General features: G+C 47.6%; 1 protein-coding gene across 1 annotated transcript in view; it reads right to left on the bottom strand.

The window, feature by feature from the left end:
- Positions 1-12,293, bottom strand: part of SLC22A2 (solute carrier family 22 member 2) — a gene marked incomplete at both ends in the record, with an annotated part of 32,346 nt that extends 20,053 nt beyond the window's left edge. The window contains 4 exons of the mRNA XM_080700759.1: positions 1,192-1,360; positions 3,350-3,504; positions 9,914-10,017; positions 11,883-12,293. Coding sequence (XP_080556885.1) covers positions 1,192-1,360; positions 3,350-3,504; positions 9,914-10,017; positions 11,883-12,293 — 839 coding nt within the window. The remainder of the gene's footprint in view (positions 1-1,191; positions 1,361-3,349; positions 3,505-9,913; positions 10,018-11,882) is intronic.
- Positions 12,294-16,805: the final 4,512 nt, after the last annotated feature.

Consider the following 16,805-nt stretch of genomic DNA (forward strand, 5'->3'; position numbering starts at 1 on the left):
GCATCTCAGATGTTCAAAGCCCGGCTCATAACTCTTCCTTCCAACCTGCTGTTCCTCTGGGTCCTTACTCTTTTGAAGGACTCCCCACCAGCGTGCAGACACAGGAGCTGGCACTCCGGGGCATCCGGGGCGCCTCCTCTCTCCAGACCACCAAGTGCAGCCTCCAGCCCCTGCCGTGTGGAGGTGAGCCTCTGGGAGGCAATTGGGTTTAGACGAGGCTTTGCGGGTGGGGCCCCTAGAATGGGATTCCTGTCCTTAGAGGAAGGGGAAGAGAGAGACCACGGCTGTCTTGCTCACTCTCTGCTGTGTGAGGTGATGGCACAGGGAAGGCAGCTGTCTGCAAGCTCGGAGCCGGCCAGGACTCTGCCAGCTTTGAGCTTGGACTCCCCAGCCCCACAGCCGTGGGAAGAAAGTCCCTGGTGTGCGGTAATGGCATCTTGAGCTAAGAGACAGAGGTTTACTGAGTTTTGGATGAGAAACAGGCTTTCTGGGAAGGGCTGAGATGTCCAATTCTTAGATAAGACAACTATGAGAAAAACAAGTGGATATATCCAGGAGAAAATAAATAAGTTTTCGCTGCATGGGAGAGAGATTTGGTCTGATAATCCTGCATTGCCCTGCTTTATCTTAATCTCACATTAGGAGTTTCTAATAGTTTGGGTCATTTTCCATGTGTTTCCATGGGTAGGGTTATCAAATATATCTTCTCTGCCTTGGTAACTGATTGATTGGTATGGTCTGCCTGGAGTGCCACGTTGGCCGTATTTGGGATAATGACTGAGGCTTGATTGGGGATGTCTGTCTTGGGCACGGGTATAAGGAGGTAGTGATCTGAGTGCTATACTCTGCCTTCTCCATCCTAAAGTTTCCACTGAGGAGGAATAGGACAGCAACAATAATATTGTGACCTCTTCAAGAGGTCTACACTACAGTCCAAACTGCACCATAGCTGCTGAAAGCTGAACACCAAATAAATAATGTGAAAGGTAAGGGCCAGATCACAAAATTCTTACTCTGAGTGAAAGAATATTTGATTTCCCGAGAGGGAGTGTCTGAGTTTTGTCTCTGAAATGTATCATTGGGCCTCATGCAAAACAGGCCCCGAAGGTGAAGAGAGCCTTAGAATTCAGAAGTAAGCTTAACAAAATAGATTATTTAAATGTATCTCCATTTGGTTCCAAATGGACTTACCAGTAATAGAGCAGGAAGCAGAAGTTGGGCAGAGTGACCGCGAGCTGCAGCCATCTCCAGTGCGGGAGAGCGTAGGCCACCCCCGTCAACACCAGCAGCCCCACGGTAAAGCACACTTGGTACAAAATCCCCACCGTTCGCCGATAGCTCAGCCCGACAAATTCCGTAACTGTGGAGAGAATCCAAATGGTGAATGCTCTCAGCATCACAGGCTGTCTAACCTATAAGGAAACTGGAATTCAAACCTCAAAACCATAGGCCAAATTCGAGGATTTCCTATACAGCTCTCTGAACAATCTTAAATGTCCGTTGGGGTTGATCTTGTTGTAATTATTGCTGTTGTCCTAATTCATAGAAATCATTTAATCCCGCATTGGATAAAGCTGAGTCCTGCCAACTTGATAAAAAGCGTTCTGCAACTGTATTTCAGATACATACAAAAATCTGAACTAGAATAATAAGGTGGTGATGACCTAAGAGCTGAATAAAGGAACCGGACGTTGGATCCAGATTGCAGATGATTTTTGTATCAATGAACAACTGAACATGGCCGGTTCCCTTTTGGGGTTAAGCATGTTCTTTGCAATCCTGCTTATTTGTGTAAATGGCTTGGAAACCCCCACCATGAGCGGTAATAAGTTAGGCTGGCTTACAATAACTTACGTGTAAATTTTCAGGAATTTCACAGACTGGTTTAAACCTATTGGTCTCTTGAAACCAGCCAGAGTGGGACTCTTCACACTTTGGAAAGTGGAAAATGCTACAAATCATGGCTTCTTACTCTCCAAGAGCCGACCTATCCGCACACGCTCACTGCACACAGTGTGACAAGTGACCTCTGCCTGTCCCCAGCTCCATCGTGACAGATACGAGGCCCTAAGGGAGAGCCGGTTTTGTATGCTGAATTTCCAGATGTCCCACAAGTCACAGTATTTGCCTTACATGTTTGGCAAATATGGTAACAACCTCAACTATTTTAAACCAAACAGAAATGTACCGTAAAATATTTCTATCAGTCACTGCAGATTATCCAAAGTGTTTTAAGACAGAATAAGCAAGATGACTCAGATGTTCAGTGACTACCAGCATCTGTCTCTCTAAGTGGTTGGGCCGTGGATGAAGTTGAAGGGAGAGGGGTAAAGGAGGTGGAGTAAGATGGTACATCAAAGACCGTCAGAGCCTGGAGAAGAAACTCATGGGAGGAGGCTAAGGTTAACTCTTGCTGACACTGGCATTTATACAAAGCCTATATATGTCTACAGATTGTGTGTTCTAGAAACCAAATTATCAGTTGAATAGCTGTATATATTAACTCCTTCACTGGCCAAACGCTCGTTAGATACCTGCCCCGGCAGGAATAGTAGGAAGAACCACCTTGTTTTCTTGTCACGGAATCTCTCAAATTGGCTTTACCCGGTGAAACCTCCTAAGCACACATGTTCTAGCTTCTAAGTATAATGACAGCCTTATTATTATTTTAATTTCAAAGTGCCCATTTTTATTTGTAGAGATGCTATCTGAAAGTAGTCTAAAGGTAAGTAATGATGAGATTATTTTCTAAGATTTAATTATGGTGGTGATTTTTTAATATTGCTAGAAATATGCCCGGCTATGAGAATTCAATTATACTCCATAGGCCTTGATCCTAACTCTGGCTACTAATGAATAGGATGTAAATTATATTCCTGATTCCACAAATGGCTTTTAGGGTAGCAGGTGTACCATGGGACTGGAATTCTCAGGTTCCTTGTGTGTAAATTGAGGATGACTGTGGCTTCCTAGAGTGGATGCATGCAAAGTAATGAAGTCCTTTGCACATCAAACATTTCTCTCATCATCTAGCCTTCTAGCTGAGTAGGCCTGGAAGGCCAGGTTTCCTCTTTATGTAACACTCCAGGCTAGAGAAATAATAAATTCCAAAAGGGTTATATAGAAATCTGGGTGGCAGGATCTTTACCCCTGTTTCTGCCTTTGTTTTCCTTTTATGGGAGGAATGCAGAATGAGTTGATGGATGATTAAAATATTCTTTTGCTACAGGATAAAAGTTCCTCAACACTGTCTTGAGGCTGGGTCTGTATACACCAGCCACCCCAGGCTCCCCTGGCATAGGCAGCTGAGGCCCTGTGCGCTCACAGCTGCCATCTCAAGCGTTCTTACTCAGAATGTAGCTTATCAACCAGCCAGATTTGCTGACCAGCCCTTGGATCAGGCGGAACAGCAGCGTCCACGTGTAGGTGGGGGCGACAGCCACGAGAACCCCCGATACAGCATTGATAAGGATTGTGACCAAGAGGCAGAGCTTGCGGCCAAATCTGCAGGGAGCAAAACAAAGGAGGGAATTGAATTAAATTTGATTCATGAAAGCTGTAGAAAATGTATGGAAGTTGTGAAAATAGAGTCAAAATCAGAGGTTCAGTCTAAATTACAGAGGTACGGGTTGATATCCAGTTCCATTTGGGATTTCTCATCAGTGTACTATGTATATATTTTAACCACAACAAGGCCCGCCTACCGCAGGGTGGAAGCACCTTCTCAGCCCCGCACTGTGGGGGGTGGTTCTGGGAAGGGGTTCAACCTTCCAGACCACCCAGAGCTGAATGCCCTACGGGTCTAGCTAGGTCTTATGTCATCCTGTGAGTTGGGGCCTCTACACTAACAATCTCAACCAACAGCCCACCCAGGAAAGTTTTTGCTTTGGGGAAAAACAAAATTCAGCGTCCAGTATTTACCCCCATCTGTTTTCAATGGCACTTTGGGATTTTGTGATTGTTGTGTGTTCATGGAAATTGTCTTTGGGCCATGCATGTTATCATTCCATCGTGCCTCTGTTACAGATCAGATGGTTTCCATACTTCTTATTTGAGAGACGGGTTTCATCAGTTTCAGGACCCAGAGAGTTGTCCCAGTGCACAGCATAGAGAAGAGAATTGACAACCTGGGTTTCATAATGGTCTTACCATTTACCATAGCATCAGGCAAGCTAGCCAAACTTACTCAGTTTCTTTACTTAGAAAAGACCTATTTGACCAGCTGAAAAGAGTGAGAAGATAGAGCTGAAGTTAAGCCCGTGGCCTTCCCGGCCTCCTAGCTTCTGTTGCCAGTGCTCACGCTGTGCACTGGAGATGGGTTGTCTTTAAGGATTCACGTGTGGAAACCTGGTCCCCAGTGTGACGCGTTGGGAGTGGTGAAACCCACGAGGCTAAGGTCGGAGGGGCACCACCTGCAGAGGGATTAAGGCAGTTCTCATGGAATCCTGAGTCAGTGTTCGTGAGAGCACACGTCGTTACACGCGTGGGCCGATCCATGAATCACTCACGCCCGGGCTTCCTGTCTTGTGTGCGATGGCTCCCTCTTACACATGCTTCCGCCACTGTGATGCCACCTAATCTGAAGGCCTCGCCAGAGCCGAGCCGACGCTGGTGCCGTGCCCCGGGACCTCCGGAGCCGTGAGCTCACTCAGCTTCTCTGTCAAGTTGCTCAGCATCAGGTGCTGCATCATCGGCACAGAAAATGGACTTGCTGGCTCTCAGGGAGGTGACCTGGGCCAGTCACAGTTCTATCATGTCCTTCTTGTTGCATTAAAAAAGACAGCTTCATTCACTGGTAGTGGCTACTTAAGTTTTTCATAAGCCGGGGGTGGTGACCTGGGCCAGTCACAGTTCTATCATGTCCTTCTTGTTGCATTAAAAAAGACAGCTTCATTCACTGGTAGTGGCTACTTAAGTTTTTCATAAGCCGGGGGTGGTGACCTGGGCCAGTCACAGTTCTATCATGTCCTTCTTGTTGCATTAAAAAAGACAGCTTCATTCACTGGTAGTGGCTACTTAAGTTTTTCATAAGCCGGGGGTGGTGGCGCACGCTTGTAATTCTGGTGTTTGGGAGGCTGAGACAGGAGGATCGCACAGGTTCGAAGCCAGCCTCAGCTACTTAGTGAGGCTCTCAGCAATTTAGTGAGACCCTGTTTCAAAATTAAAGTATAAAATAGGTCAAGGGTGTAGCCCGGAGGTAGAGACCCTTGGGTTCCATCCCCAGGACCACACACAAAAAAGAGTTTTTTTTTTTAATAGAAAACAGGTTATTACTGATTTGTATTTATGCACGTCCACCTGAATCAGTATTTTTTTTTGCCTTTGGGATTGCACTTTCCATAACTGCAGAAATTATATTTTGTAACTGCTGCTTGGTTAATGGGCAACTATGTTCTAGTGACTACTTCAGATACTGACTACTTCAAATAGTAACTAACCACTTGAAAATAATCCACTACATCCTTAATAATTATTTTAGAGGGTTAATGTTTTAACTCTGAAATTTAAAGTTCAAGCAATCTTACTAGTAGCAAACATCAGCCCTTCTTCAAACTGTCGGACCACATTATTTCTTCATTTTCCATGGCTCTCCACTGTAAAGATATAACTCCTTGGTCTTTAAAGCCTTCTCAAATCACATCTCACTTAGCTTTCAGCTTTTCTTCCCATATTCTCCTCCCTTAAACCTTTTCTTTACACTGAGTTTACACTCTGTCGGTGCTTGGTCAAGTGGTCATTCTCGAACATCCATGGATAACTCAGGAGCACAATAAAACACCACCCTGCTGATCTGTAGAGGGACAAAATCTTTAGGATAAGAGGAGAGGGACTATTTATCATTTGAGACTCACAGCGAGAAAACCCTATCCACCGTGTTGAGAAAATCCACTGGGGAATATATTCCAATTAAGCATAACCTAATTAACTAAATATAGTCTTTTAAAACACAGGCATAGCTAGAAGAAATTTTGAAGATCTGAGATAGTGGTTTGAGACCTCCCCTTCAACAGAATCATTAAATGTTTTCATAAACCCCCCATACAAAACAACAAAAAACAAAAAACAGGAGAGAAGGAGTCATGCCCAGCACTGCTAGCTAAGTAAATCTTTTTAGCTGCCTGCTTCTCAGGATGTAGACAGGGGCCAGCATCTTTTAGAGGCTGGCTAAAGATGCGGATTCTCAGGCCACCTAGGGCCACTGGACCAGAGCCTGATTTCTAGCATTCTCTGGTGATTTCTAGGCACATTAACGTCTGGGGAAGAACGCTTTGACTTCATTGCACCTCAGTTTCCTCCTCCATAAATTATAGATAATAAAATCTATTTTAAAATCTGTGGAGAGCCAGGTGTGGTGATAATCCCAGTACTTGGGAGGCTGAGAAAGGAGGATTACAGGTTTGAGACCAGCCTCGGTAACACAGAGAGACTCAGTACCCTAATGAGATGCTGTTTCAAAACAAAAAAATTTAAAAAGGGGCTGGGGGTGTATCTCATAGGTAGAAAGCTCATGGGTTTAATCCTCAGTAAATAACACACACACACACACACACACACACACACACACACACGCCAATGATAATTTCCCTAAAATGACTTGCACGTTGTATTTGGTGGAACATGTTTTGGAAGAACCCTCATGGCTGGACACACTTGACAGCACCCGCCTGGGACTTTGCTTTTGCATCTGCTTGGTTCCTTCAGGACATAGAGACCGCAGGGTGCTGGCCTCTGAGAACTGATTCGGTTGTTCAACACAGCCACCGTTAAATCAAATTTTACACACTTATTAAGTTACATTTTCTTTAAAGTGTAATAGACACATAAAACATATTGCTCCCTTATTGTCTGACTCCATTTGGCCATCTGCTTAGAGGGTATCTGCATGCATTGCACCTGTGTGGTGCGGTGGACGTCCTATGCATTGGGCATGTTTGTAGCCAGCCCCAGAGAGTCGATTGCTGACCATCTGGAAGCTGCTGCTGAATATTCACTTAATATTTCTTATCACTGGAGCAAAAGTCCCAGGATTGATGAGAGATTTTCTTTTTGGTATGTCAGTGGCACTGAAAATGCTTCCTTGAGAGGGTGGGTGAAGAAATAGATTAGACATCTTAGAAAAGATTTTTTTTTTTCAAATTCTCTAACATATTCCTTCCATTCTTTTGCAAAGCTGAGCCTTGAAAAACTGACTTGCTCTAAGACTTTTTTTTTTTTTCTGGTGGTATGGGGAATGGAACCCAAGGGCCTTCTACCTCTCATTAAGTTGCTGAGAGCCTCACTAAATATCTGAGGCTGGCTTCGAACCTGTGTGATCCTCCTGTCTCAGCCTCCCAAGCACTGGGATTACAAGCGTGTGCCACCATGCCCGGCTTAAGACTTATTTTTAGCATCCTTCCTTCTCATTTCCTTCCTTCCTTCCTTCCTTCCTTCCTTCCTTCCTCCCTCCCTCCCTTCCTTCCTTCCTTCCTTTATTACTTTCTCTCTCTCTCTCTCTCTCTCTCTCTCTCTTGAATATTGAATATTCTTCTTTTATGTGTGTGTGGTACTGGAGATTGAACCAGAGGCATTCTACCTTTGAGGTATACTCCCAGCTTGATTTTATTTCCTATTAGAAAACAGGGTCTCACTAGATTGATGAGAGTCTCACTACTTGCTGAGGCTGGCCTAGAACCTGCAATCCTCCTGTCTCAGCCTCCCAAGTACAGTGATTACAGGCATGCGCCACCACGCCCAGCTTCTTTTGAATACTTTTACTTATATCCTTTTAATCATGTCTTTTGGCTTTCTTAACCCTAATTAGCTATTAGGGCATATTTAAACTTATTTTCATAGATGACAATATATCTTATTTAATGATCATTTGATCTGTGGGTAAAATTAGATTTCCATGAGATTCTTGTCCCATTGTATAAATTCTGAAAGTTGTAGGCACGAAGTATGCGAAAGAGAAATTGCTTATTTTGTTGTGGTGGAACCTGTGGGGGTTGTCTATGGACAGCTTAAGAAAAAGGGGCAGGTACCCCGCCTTTGGGGAGGAGCAGTGGGCATTCAGCTGTCCAGAGATTTCCACCCTAGAAACAGAGGGTGAGGTCCTCTAAGGGACCAAGCCACTGAGGGGAATGCAGTCCAGGAATGCGCGGTCCCAGGGCTGCAGTCGGCCTCCTGCAGGTCGAGTGGGTGGGAATGATTAACTCATCTCTGCACCTGCTGGGGGAGGCCATGCCTCTGGTCCACCTGCTTCCCAGTGAGCTGGGTGTCGGAGTCTGCACCTCAAAACACTGAAGAGCTGCTGGGTGGGCCAGCAGCCCCGGGCAGCAGGGCTGGACCCTGGACCTCCCTCTTCAATGCGTCTGTCTCGACTGAATGGGCTGTCTCCAAACAGCTGTCCTCAGTTCTGGGGTAATAAAAATAAGAACGAACAGCCCTTCTCTTCACAGAGGAGCTGGCATTTGGACCCGCGCCTTCGCGTCCATGCTTCCCACTGCCACGCGGGCCCCAGGCCCTCGTAAAGGCATCTTTAATGCATCTACAAGCTTTAATCCAGCCTGAAAAATCGTATAATCGGAGAAGATACTCTCCTGAACATTGCCCACTAAACTCACAGGTCTGGTCTATTTCATAGATTGAGTTCGGAGGTCAAGGGAGGGTCATGGATACAGTGTATCATTTACTTCGGAGTCAAACCTATATTCCTATTTTATACACAGACATATTATGTATGTATATATTTCATATAATAATATCTAGTTATATGTCACTATCTCCCTAGGTGAGTGCTGATTAAAGAGAGTGATACTGTAGCCAGAAGCACTGACCTGTAATCCCCATACCTGGGAGACCGAGACAAGAGGATCGCACTTTTGAGGCCAGCCTTGGCAATTTAGTGAGACCCTGTTTCAAAAGAAAGAAGGCTGGAAGTATAGCTCAGAGCTAAAATGCCTGTGGATTTAACCCCATTTACCATCGAGTAAAATAAAATAATAAAATGGATGATACTGTCCAAAATGCGGAGTTCTGTGCCTGGCCCTGGAGAACAGTCAGCACCTCCTTGGTATTATGGGTTTTAGACAGTGGGCTGCTAGCCGCGCTATTTAAAGAGCTTATCAAGAATAAAGCAAATGACTCTTTTCCCTTTTGAAGACCAGTTGGTCATCAGCAGAGCAGAGACGCATACTACAAGAAATCTCAGCACAGACAGCGTGGGATTCCAAAATGATGGGTGAGTAAGAGGCACAGGGTAGACTGGTCGTGCATGTGCGTGTGGAGTCAGGGAGACCCAGACTCCCCTGCGGGCCCTTTGCGGTGAGAGGCCATCCCTTACCCGTCCCCAGGGACAGAGACTTGGTGGACCTGTGAACAGCTCTCTCGGTGCAGACAGATCCCACTCCACTTTCGTGAGATGAGCCACATCTTGGCTCCAAAGGTGTAGCCCCATCTGGCCCCGGGACCACGGTAAGGAATCGTGCGGTCTGACAGGAAGTGAGGAAGGCGCACAGCGGCCCTGCTGCTGTGGCTCCTGGCGTAGGAGAGGCCCCCGAGGGTGCCACCGACCTCATGGGCCCTGAGGCTCATGACCAGGTGGGGACTGCGGAGGCCACAGGATGAACTGAGAATCACGAGAGGGATTAAATCATTGGTTACTCTCCCTTCCAGCCCTAAATTGCTGCATAGCTTGCAAGAAAAAGGTACTGCCCAGTGTTGAAACATCCCTCTCAGAGCCCAGAAGATTTGAAAAAACAGACATGAGTCATGGATGTCAAATAGCACAGAGAAGAAATGTAAGATTGTCGACACAACCGACCCAGAGGCAGGAGGGAGCGAGCCGTCTGTGTGTTTGGGGAGAGTGCCCTGCGTGACATCCATGGGCGGGTGCTGTCTGTGGATATGAATTCCCACCACAGGCTTCACCTACCTGTCCGCTAGGTAGCCAATACCCAAAGCACCGATAAAAAACCCCACGTTCACTGCCGACTGAAAGAGGTCCAGCAGCCAGGAGTCGGCACACACGAGGTTAAACTGTTCAGATGTGAGACGTGTTCCGAGCAGGAGGGAAAGAAAACAGAACAAACCCGTTAGAATCCTGTAGATGCGCCGCCAGGGAGCTCGTTAAACACACCGCATGGCAAGGGCCCAAGTGTTTCTTGACCTTGTTGACTTTCTTTACACCACCAGGAGATTTGCCCCCAAATCCACTTAGCATTCCTCGCTGCGGTATGTCATCTGGCTATGCTGGCGTGGGGCTGCCGCGCTGAAAGTGAGCACTCCACTCAGAGGCAAACCCGTTTTCCCTTTTCTTTCTTATTTGAATACACAGAAGTGAACAGGTGTGCGGATGGGATTCATAAGCTGCCAGGGGGAAGCCAGGCCATCGGGCATCTCTTATCTGTCTGGTTAATAGAGGGATCTGGAGAGTCCGGTGACAGCTCTCATTTGGAGTAAGAGGCAGGTGGTGGGGTGAGCGGGTGCAGGAATCCAGAGGTCTGTGTTTTAGCGCTAACTCTGCTGTCGTGCACAACTTGGCTCCGGGCCTGTCTCCTCATCACTGCCCGGGGGATGAGATCAGCCTCCGGTGGAGTGTGTAGGAGTTGTATGGTGTGAAGTCTGCCAGCTGCCACCTGCAGGAAGTGTCTCACTCCACCTCCTTCAACTTAGGTCCCTCTATCTAACGTCCGTCCCGTCGGGATACATTCACACTACTTGTGAGTGTGGTCCTTGCAAACCAGGCTGGGCGCTGGCCTTCCCTGGGCTTGCAGGGTAATTTCCTTCCCCCATGCTGCAGTGCCCCAGCAATGGCTTCTTTGCTCTTATTGGAACCAGGCTTCAAATTTAGATTTTGCAATGACTGTGCTGTGTGTGTGTGTGTGTGTGTGTGTGTGTGTGTGTGTGAGTCTGGGGATGGAACTGAGGGGCACTCAGGCACTCAACCTCTGAGCTATACCCCTGCCCTATTTTTTATACTTTATTTTGAGGCAGGGTCTCACTAAGTTGCACAGGACCTCACTAAGTAGCTGAGGCTGTCTGTGAACCGCGATCCTCCAGTCTAAGGCTCCCGAATACTGGGATTACAAGTGTGCACCACCACGCCCAGCATGATTGTGCTTTTAAATACAAATAATTGTGCCATAGCATGATCTCCAGCGGAAATGGTTTTGTGTGGGCACTTTGAAAAAAATTAAAGAGAAAAAATAGCCACCAAAAAAAAAAAAAAAAAAAGCAGCCAGGCATAGTGGTATACACCTGCAATCCTAGTACTAGGAGGCCGAGACAGGAGGATTACAGGTTGGAGGACAGACGGAGTGACCTATTAAGATCTTGTTTCAAAATAAAAAATAAAAAGGGCTGAGACTATATCTGGGAGGTAGAATACACCTGTGTTCAATCCCCACAGCCAAAAAGTAAAAATTAAAATTAAAAGAGCAGAAGGAAGGAAGGAAGGAAGGAAGGAAGGAAACAAGGAAGGAAGGAAGGAAGGATAAAAGCACACCTATTGCACTCTTAGTCATGGTGCCATGAAGACGCCGTGCTTTCAGGTATCCCTCAGAAGGTGGCCGAGGAGAGGGAGCGGTGGACTTCCCGAAAGAGAGGAAGCTTGAGGAGATCCCCTTTCCTGCACCGCTCTGATGTATTGGTGCTTGTTTCTTACTGCTGAGACTTGCAGAAGCTAAATCATTATTGTCTGTATTTGAGGAAGTTTTCACTTCCCCACTCCCACTCCAGACAAAAGAGGAGCCGCATGTTTTCACCCGAGACACGAGGATCGTTTGAGATGCCCGAGTTCAAAGAGCATGCTGGGCACAGCTGTCAGAAGCAGGTCTTTTCTGGATGCTCCTCTAGAAAAGTTAAGATTTGCTGTTCACGTTCTGAGTCGCGAGCTCACTTACCTCCGTGACGATAGAGGAGCCGGGCGTGTCGTACACCCAGCCGTGCTGGCAGGGGCGCAGCGGCAGGCCGCTCCTGTTGGCAGCCAGGCTGGCCAGGGGGTCCACACAGGCGAGGGCGCTCTGGTTCCAGTCCACCTCGTACTGCATGCACTGGCGGAGGAAGTCCTCCCCCGCCGCCCCCTGGCCGGGCACTGTGTAGTTCAGCTCCTCTGCCAGGCTCCAGCCGCATCGCTGGCTCAGCTCGGCCACCCCGGGGCTGCGGCAGCGGTGGTCAGCAGGGAAGCCCAGAAACACGATGCCCACGTAGATGGGGGTGAAGGCAGCTGAGAACAGAGATAAAAGGAAAAAGGTTTGTTTCTGGAAAAGGTGGAATTCCCCTATATGCTCTAGAATGTCATCCACGGTCGGCATGGTTCCTGGAGGCCGGAGGTCTTTTTGTGTCCACTGCGCCGCCTAAATGTTGCTGAGAGCAGCCACGGACAGCTGAGCACAACTCTCGCTCAAGAGTCAAAGGTGAGTTAATTTACGTTAGAGAGGGAGCAGCCTTCAAGTCGGACTTCTTTGGTCAAGTCAACTTCAAACTGTGCATCTCTGCAGCGGAGGAAGGTCCTGCTGCTGCCCGGAAGTGCCCCGGGCAGGCTCCTGGGCTGCAGTGTTGTACCGATAGTAACATCATCCTCTAGGAGTGCGCTTCACATCAGCACCACAAACAATCCTTCCTCTGTCTCCCACAGGGAGAAATCCGAGTCCCTCCACACATCGCAGCCTGTTGATCTTTCTCTAGTGCAAGAAGTGTCCAGGAAATTAATATTTTCATATCTCACCCACAGGGCTGGCCTCGGAGTGCACACGCCTTGGGGGCACCCGGCGGCTCAGTGAGCGCCAGGCTCTCCGTCAACGCCCCGGTCCAGCTCAGAGTGCTCCGCAAGTTCTAACCGCTGGGCTCCGCAGATGAGTGCTTGCTCTTGGGAGGCATGCTGTGGCCGCTCGCTGGGATTTCCCCCAGATTTCGAAATTCTTCCTTTTCAAAGTATTTATGCCGACCTGGCATTTTTGCCTCCCAACCCTGAAGTGTCCTTCCCCTTCGTGCATTTGCGAGGAGAGACTGGCCTGTCCGCTAGCGCAAGTGCAGGTGGGGGTCTTGTCGTGCAGTTGTCTGTTTTGTTCTAGATATTTCTGGCTGTGGTCAAGGATGTCTCTTTAGGATGGCCAGACAGAAGGGTCGTCTGGGCTTTATGATGTTTCCCAGCAGAGGAGGCGGCCTGCTGAAACATCTACAAATTAGAACACCACAAGGTTAATCTAGCTTGCTCCATCCTCCTCAACCTCCATGGAGTGGTCAGTGACTGTGAGAGCGTCGTCCGTAGGCAGTGACCCATGGCTGTTTTTCCCTTCTTTGCACTTCTGGTTGGAACTAGTGGAGAAGAGGTCCACTGACCCCTCCAACCGTCTTGCCAGGCTCAGAGGTGCTCTGCTATGTCTGGGCTGCTGAAGCCCGAGGCCACATCCTCAGTGAATGGGTTCAGAGTAGTGTAGGGACGGCCTCAGCAGCAGCCAGAATCCAGGATGAACGAGCCAGGGAGCTGAGGCCATGTCTCTGCCGTCAGGTCTTCTGTTACTCACCGGAAGGCCGTGGGAGTGGGCGAGTTAAAAAATGACTATGGTTGTCAGCCCTCCCTCCTCTTCCAGGGGCCAGAGATGGTCCTGGCTGCCTCTCATTAAGGAATTTAGGAACTCTTGCACCTAGATTTGACTCATGGACACGGTCCATGTCCAGACACCCGGTCTTGAGGCTCCAGGTGAGAGGCAAGGAGAGCCGCATGTGCCAAGGGTGATGTTGAATTTTATTAGGAGTTACTTGCAGGAAACCATCAGATAAGGCCAGGTCAAGACCATAGATCACTTACAGTGAGTTCTCAAAACCCCACAACAATTAGTTTCCGTGGTCATTTGACACTTTTCCATAAGGCTCTGAGGCTCTGACATGGGAGCTGGGAGCGCAGCCCAAAGTTGTGTTAAAATTAATCCTGTGAAGGGACAGAGAGTAACTAGAAGGGGCCGAGCCATGGGGGAGGGGGAGAGACCAGGGAGCTGAGTCAGCACTTGCGATTTCAATCACAATGACATCCTAGGTCCTTGTCCTTCACTTATGAGACATTTACATATTCAAAAGAATGACCAGAGGGTAATCTGACCCAACGCTAAGAGATGTTTAATCCATGTAATCTGATAATTTATTGTAATTAATGTCGGAAGTATTTCTCAATCTTTTGCCAGATTCCTTTGCAATGTAAATAAACATTGTCCCCAGATCATAATCTTCTGTGCAGCACTGCGGAAGGCCAGCTGAGCCCAAACTTTCTGGGCTCCCCCACAAAGAGGACAGGGGCAGTTGAGGTGAGAAGTTAGAAGGAAGTTGCATCCTTTATTTCTTTCAGACTCTCTAAATTGTTTTTGGAAGTCCTGTATTATTTCTACAGTTACATTCCTGATTTGACCTTCTTGAGATATCTGTGATTCTGTGTTGTCAGGCTTTGTTTTGTGGGGTTTTGAGAACTCACTGCTTTTTTGTTATTCCTCCTTGTCATGGTTTCAGAAGTTTGTATTTGTTGCTTTTGATAGATTTCTTTGTCTCTAGGTGTCAGCTGGTATATCCAAGGGCAAGCTGTATTGTGCTCAACAGTGAAGGTTGAGTGAGGAGGGAAGTGAAGTCATAAATGGAAGAATAGAGTAAAGCCTCAGATAGGATCAAACAGAATGAGAGTATGAGTTTGGTTAGGTGGTATAGAGATCAGAGACAGTGAAAACGTAGTATTATTCTACATGGTGCGTCCAGGGTCCTGCTCGTGGCCCCTCTCTGCGGAGCCCAGGGCTCTGCCCAACCCTGCCCAGCCTATACTGTGAAACCCAGCACACCCACTCCTTTCTCTTGAAAAGTGAGAAGTGGTTACTAATCGCAGTAACCACTGTAGAGTATTTAGTATAGTGATATGAAGTGGATTTAATACAAGACAAAGAAGAGAGAAGAAGAGAGGAAAAAAGAAAAAAAGAAAAGGGATAGAGAGAAGAGAGTAGGTATGTACAAGGGAAGACACTTGGCAGAGGGTTTGGGAAGAGGGTTAAAAAACAGGCATACATACACACACAACACAAAACAAAACAAGAACAAAACACCAAAATAACCCCAACAACAAATTAATGCAACTCTACAAATAACTATTCAATAGACAGGGCCTCTGCAGTCTCTCTCTGTGCAGATACTGAGTGCCATCGGCACCTTTCCTGCTACAAGCCTGGTTCTCTGAGTCTTTCTCAGTCTATGCAGATGGCCAGTATCAATGGGTCTGGGTCTAGTGTTAAGTGCAGGTCACCCTCTACGCTTTCCACAGATTTGGAGTCTCAGTCTTTCCCTGCCTCTGAGACCAAACTCAATGTAAGATTCTCTGTTCTCCACAGCTAGGGCTCCACTGGTCTGACTTCTCCCTGTTCGCCACAATTGGGTGGTCTGTGGTGATCCTGGAGATCCTACTCGTTGGGTCTAGTGTTAAGTATAGGTTTCCCACAACACTTTCCTGTGATCAGAGCATGAGTCTGTCTGAGCCTCTGCTATGTCCAACAGCAGACTCCATCCCTACCTTCTTCAGGTTGAACTGCAAAGTCTCATACCCAGGTAGTTTATTGCAGCTGTGTTGAGTCTCTGAGGGCACTGAGCTGGGTGTTCTCCTATGGGAACCATGGCTTCACTTACAGTGGTACTGAGTGCCACTCCAGATCTCTGGAGGGTGTGGTAAGCTCAGCCACCACTGCTGCAAGTTGTAGACTCTACCCCCTCCTTTGCCAGGTTGAACTGCAGGTCTCAGACCCAGGACATTTATTGCAACTGCATGAGTCCCTGGGGATGCAGCGCTGGGTGTTCTCTTGCAGGGACCATGGCTTTGCTTATGGTGTTGGATGTTGTTGTGCACTGGTCTGAATCTCTGGAGGGCTTGGTGAACTCAGCTGCAGCTGCTGCAAGTTGTAGCTGATGTTCACACAGGAGGAACTGATGAATTACAATCCCAATGTTTTGCAGCTGCTCACTTCAGGTCCTTGGATGTTTTCCTGATTGTCCCTGGAATCAGGTGCAGTGAGGCAAGATGGTGTTGCTGTGGTGCCCGCTGGTACGAGGCAGGCAGGTTTCTTTTCTGGTGTTGAGCTCTGCTCTGGATCCCTGGAGGACATGGTGAGCTTGGCTGCTAGTGCCAGAAGTTGTAGCTGGGGTTTGCACAGGAAGAACTGGTGGCTCACAACCCCAGTGGTTCGCAGCCGCTCACTTCAGGTCCTTGGCTGTTTTCCTGTTTGTCTCTGGAGTCAGGTGCTGTGAGGCAAGACGGTGCCGCTGCAGTGCCTGCTGCCACAAGGTGGGCAGGTTTCTTTTCTGCTCTCTGGTCAGTCTTCTAATCTTTTACCCTGCCCCTTGTACCTATTGTTTTATTCCTCTACTCATAGTGTTTTCTAGCTTTATAGAATGATTTAACGGGCAGGTGAAGAAGAACAACTCACAAAGGAGATTGCACCTTTCTGAGTTTTAGGTTCCCCTTCTTCTTCTCTCCTGGAGCTCCTCGGGTCTCTTCTCTAGAGACATCTCTTCTCCTATGACACCATAAAATATCTCATAGGTGAAAGGTTCTGGGTTTGATCCCTAGTGCTGGCTGGGTTGGGGGAGGGAGTATAGGTTTTAGGCAAATGAGCACTTTATTTTCTTGGTTCCATTTTACCTATAAGATGACGGTTCTATGCTGAGTCCCTTTCCTCCAGGAAATCAGAATTAGACTGGCACCAAGATAAGAAGGCATCTGCAGGGAGGAGGAGATGGAGGTCAGCTCCCTTGTGCTTGGTCCAAGCACCCTCTCTCTGGGTAGCAAACCTTCTATTCTTGGCCCC

The sequence above is a fragment of the Muscardinus avellanarius genome (genome assembly GCF_963383645.1).
Source record: "Muscardinus avellanarius genome assembly, chromosome: 8".
In the NCBI taxonomy this organism is placed as follows: domain Eukaryota; kingdom Metazoa; phylum Chordata; class Mammalia; order Rodentia; family Gliridae; genus Muscardinus; species Muscardinus avellanarius.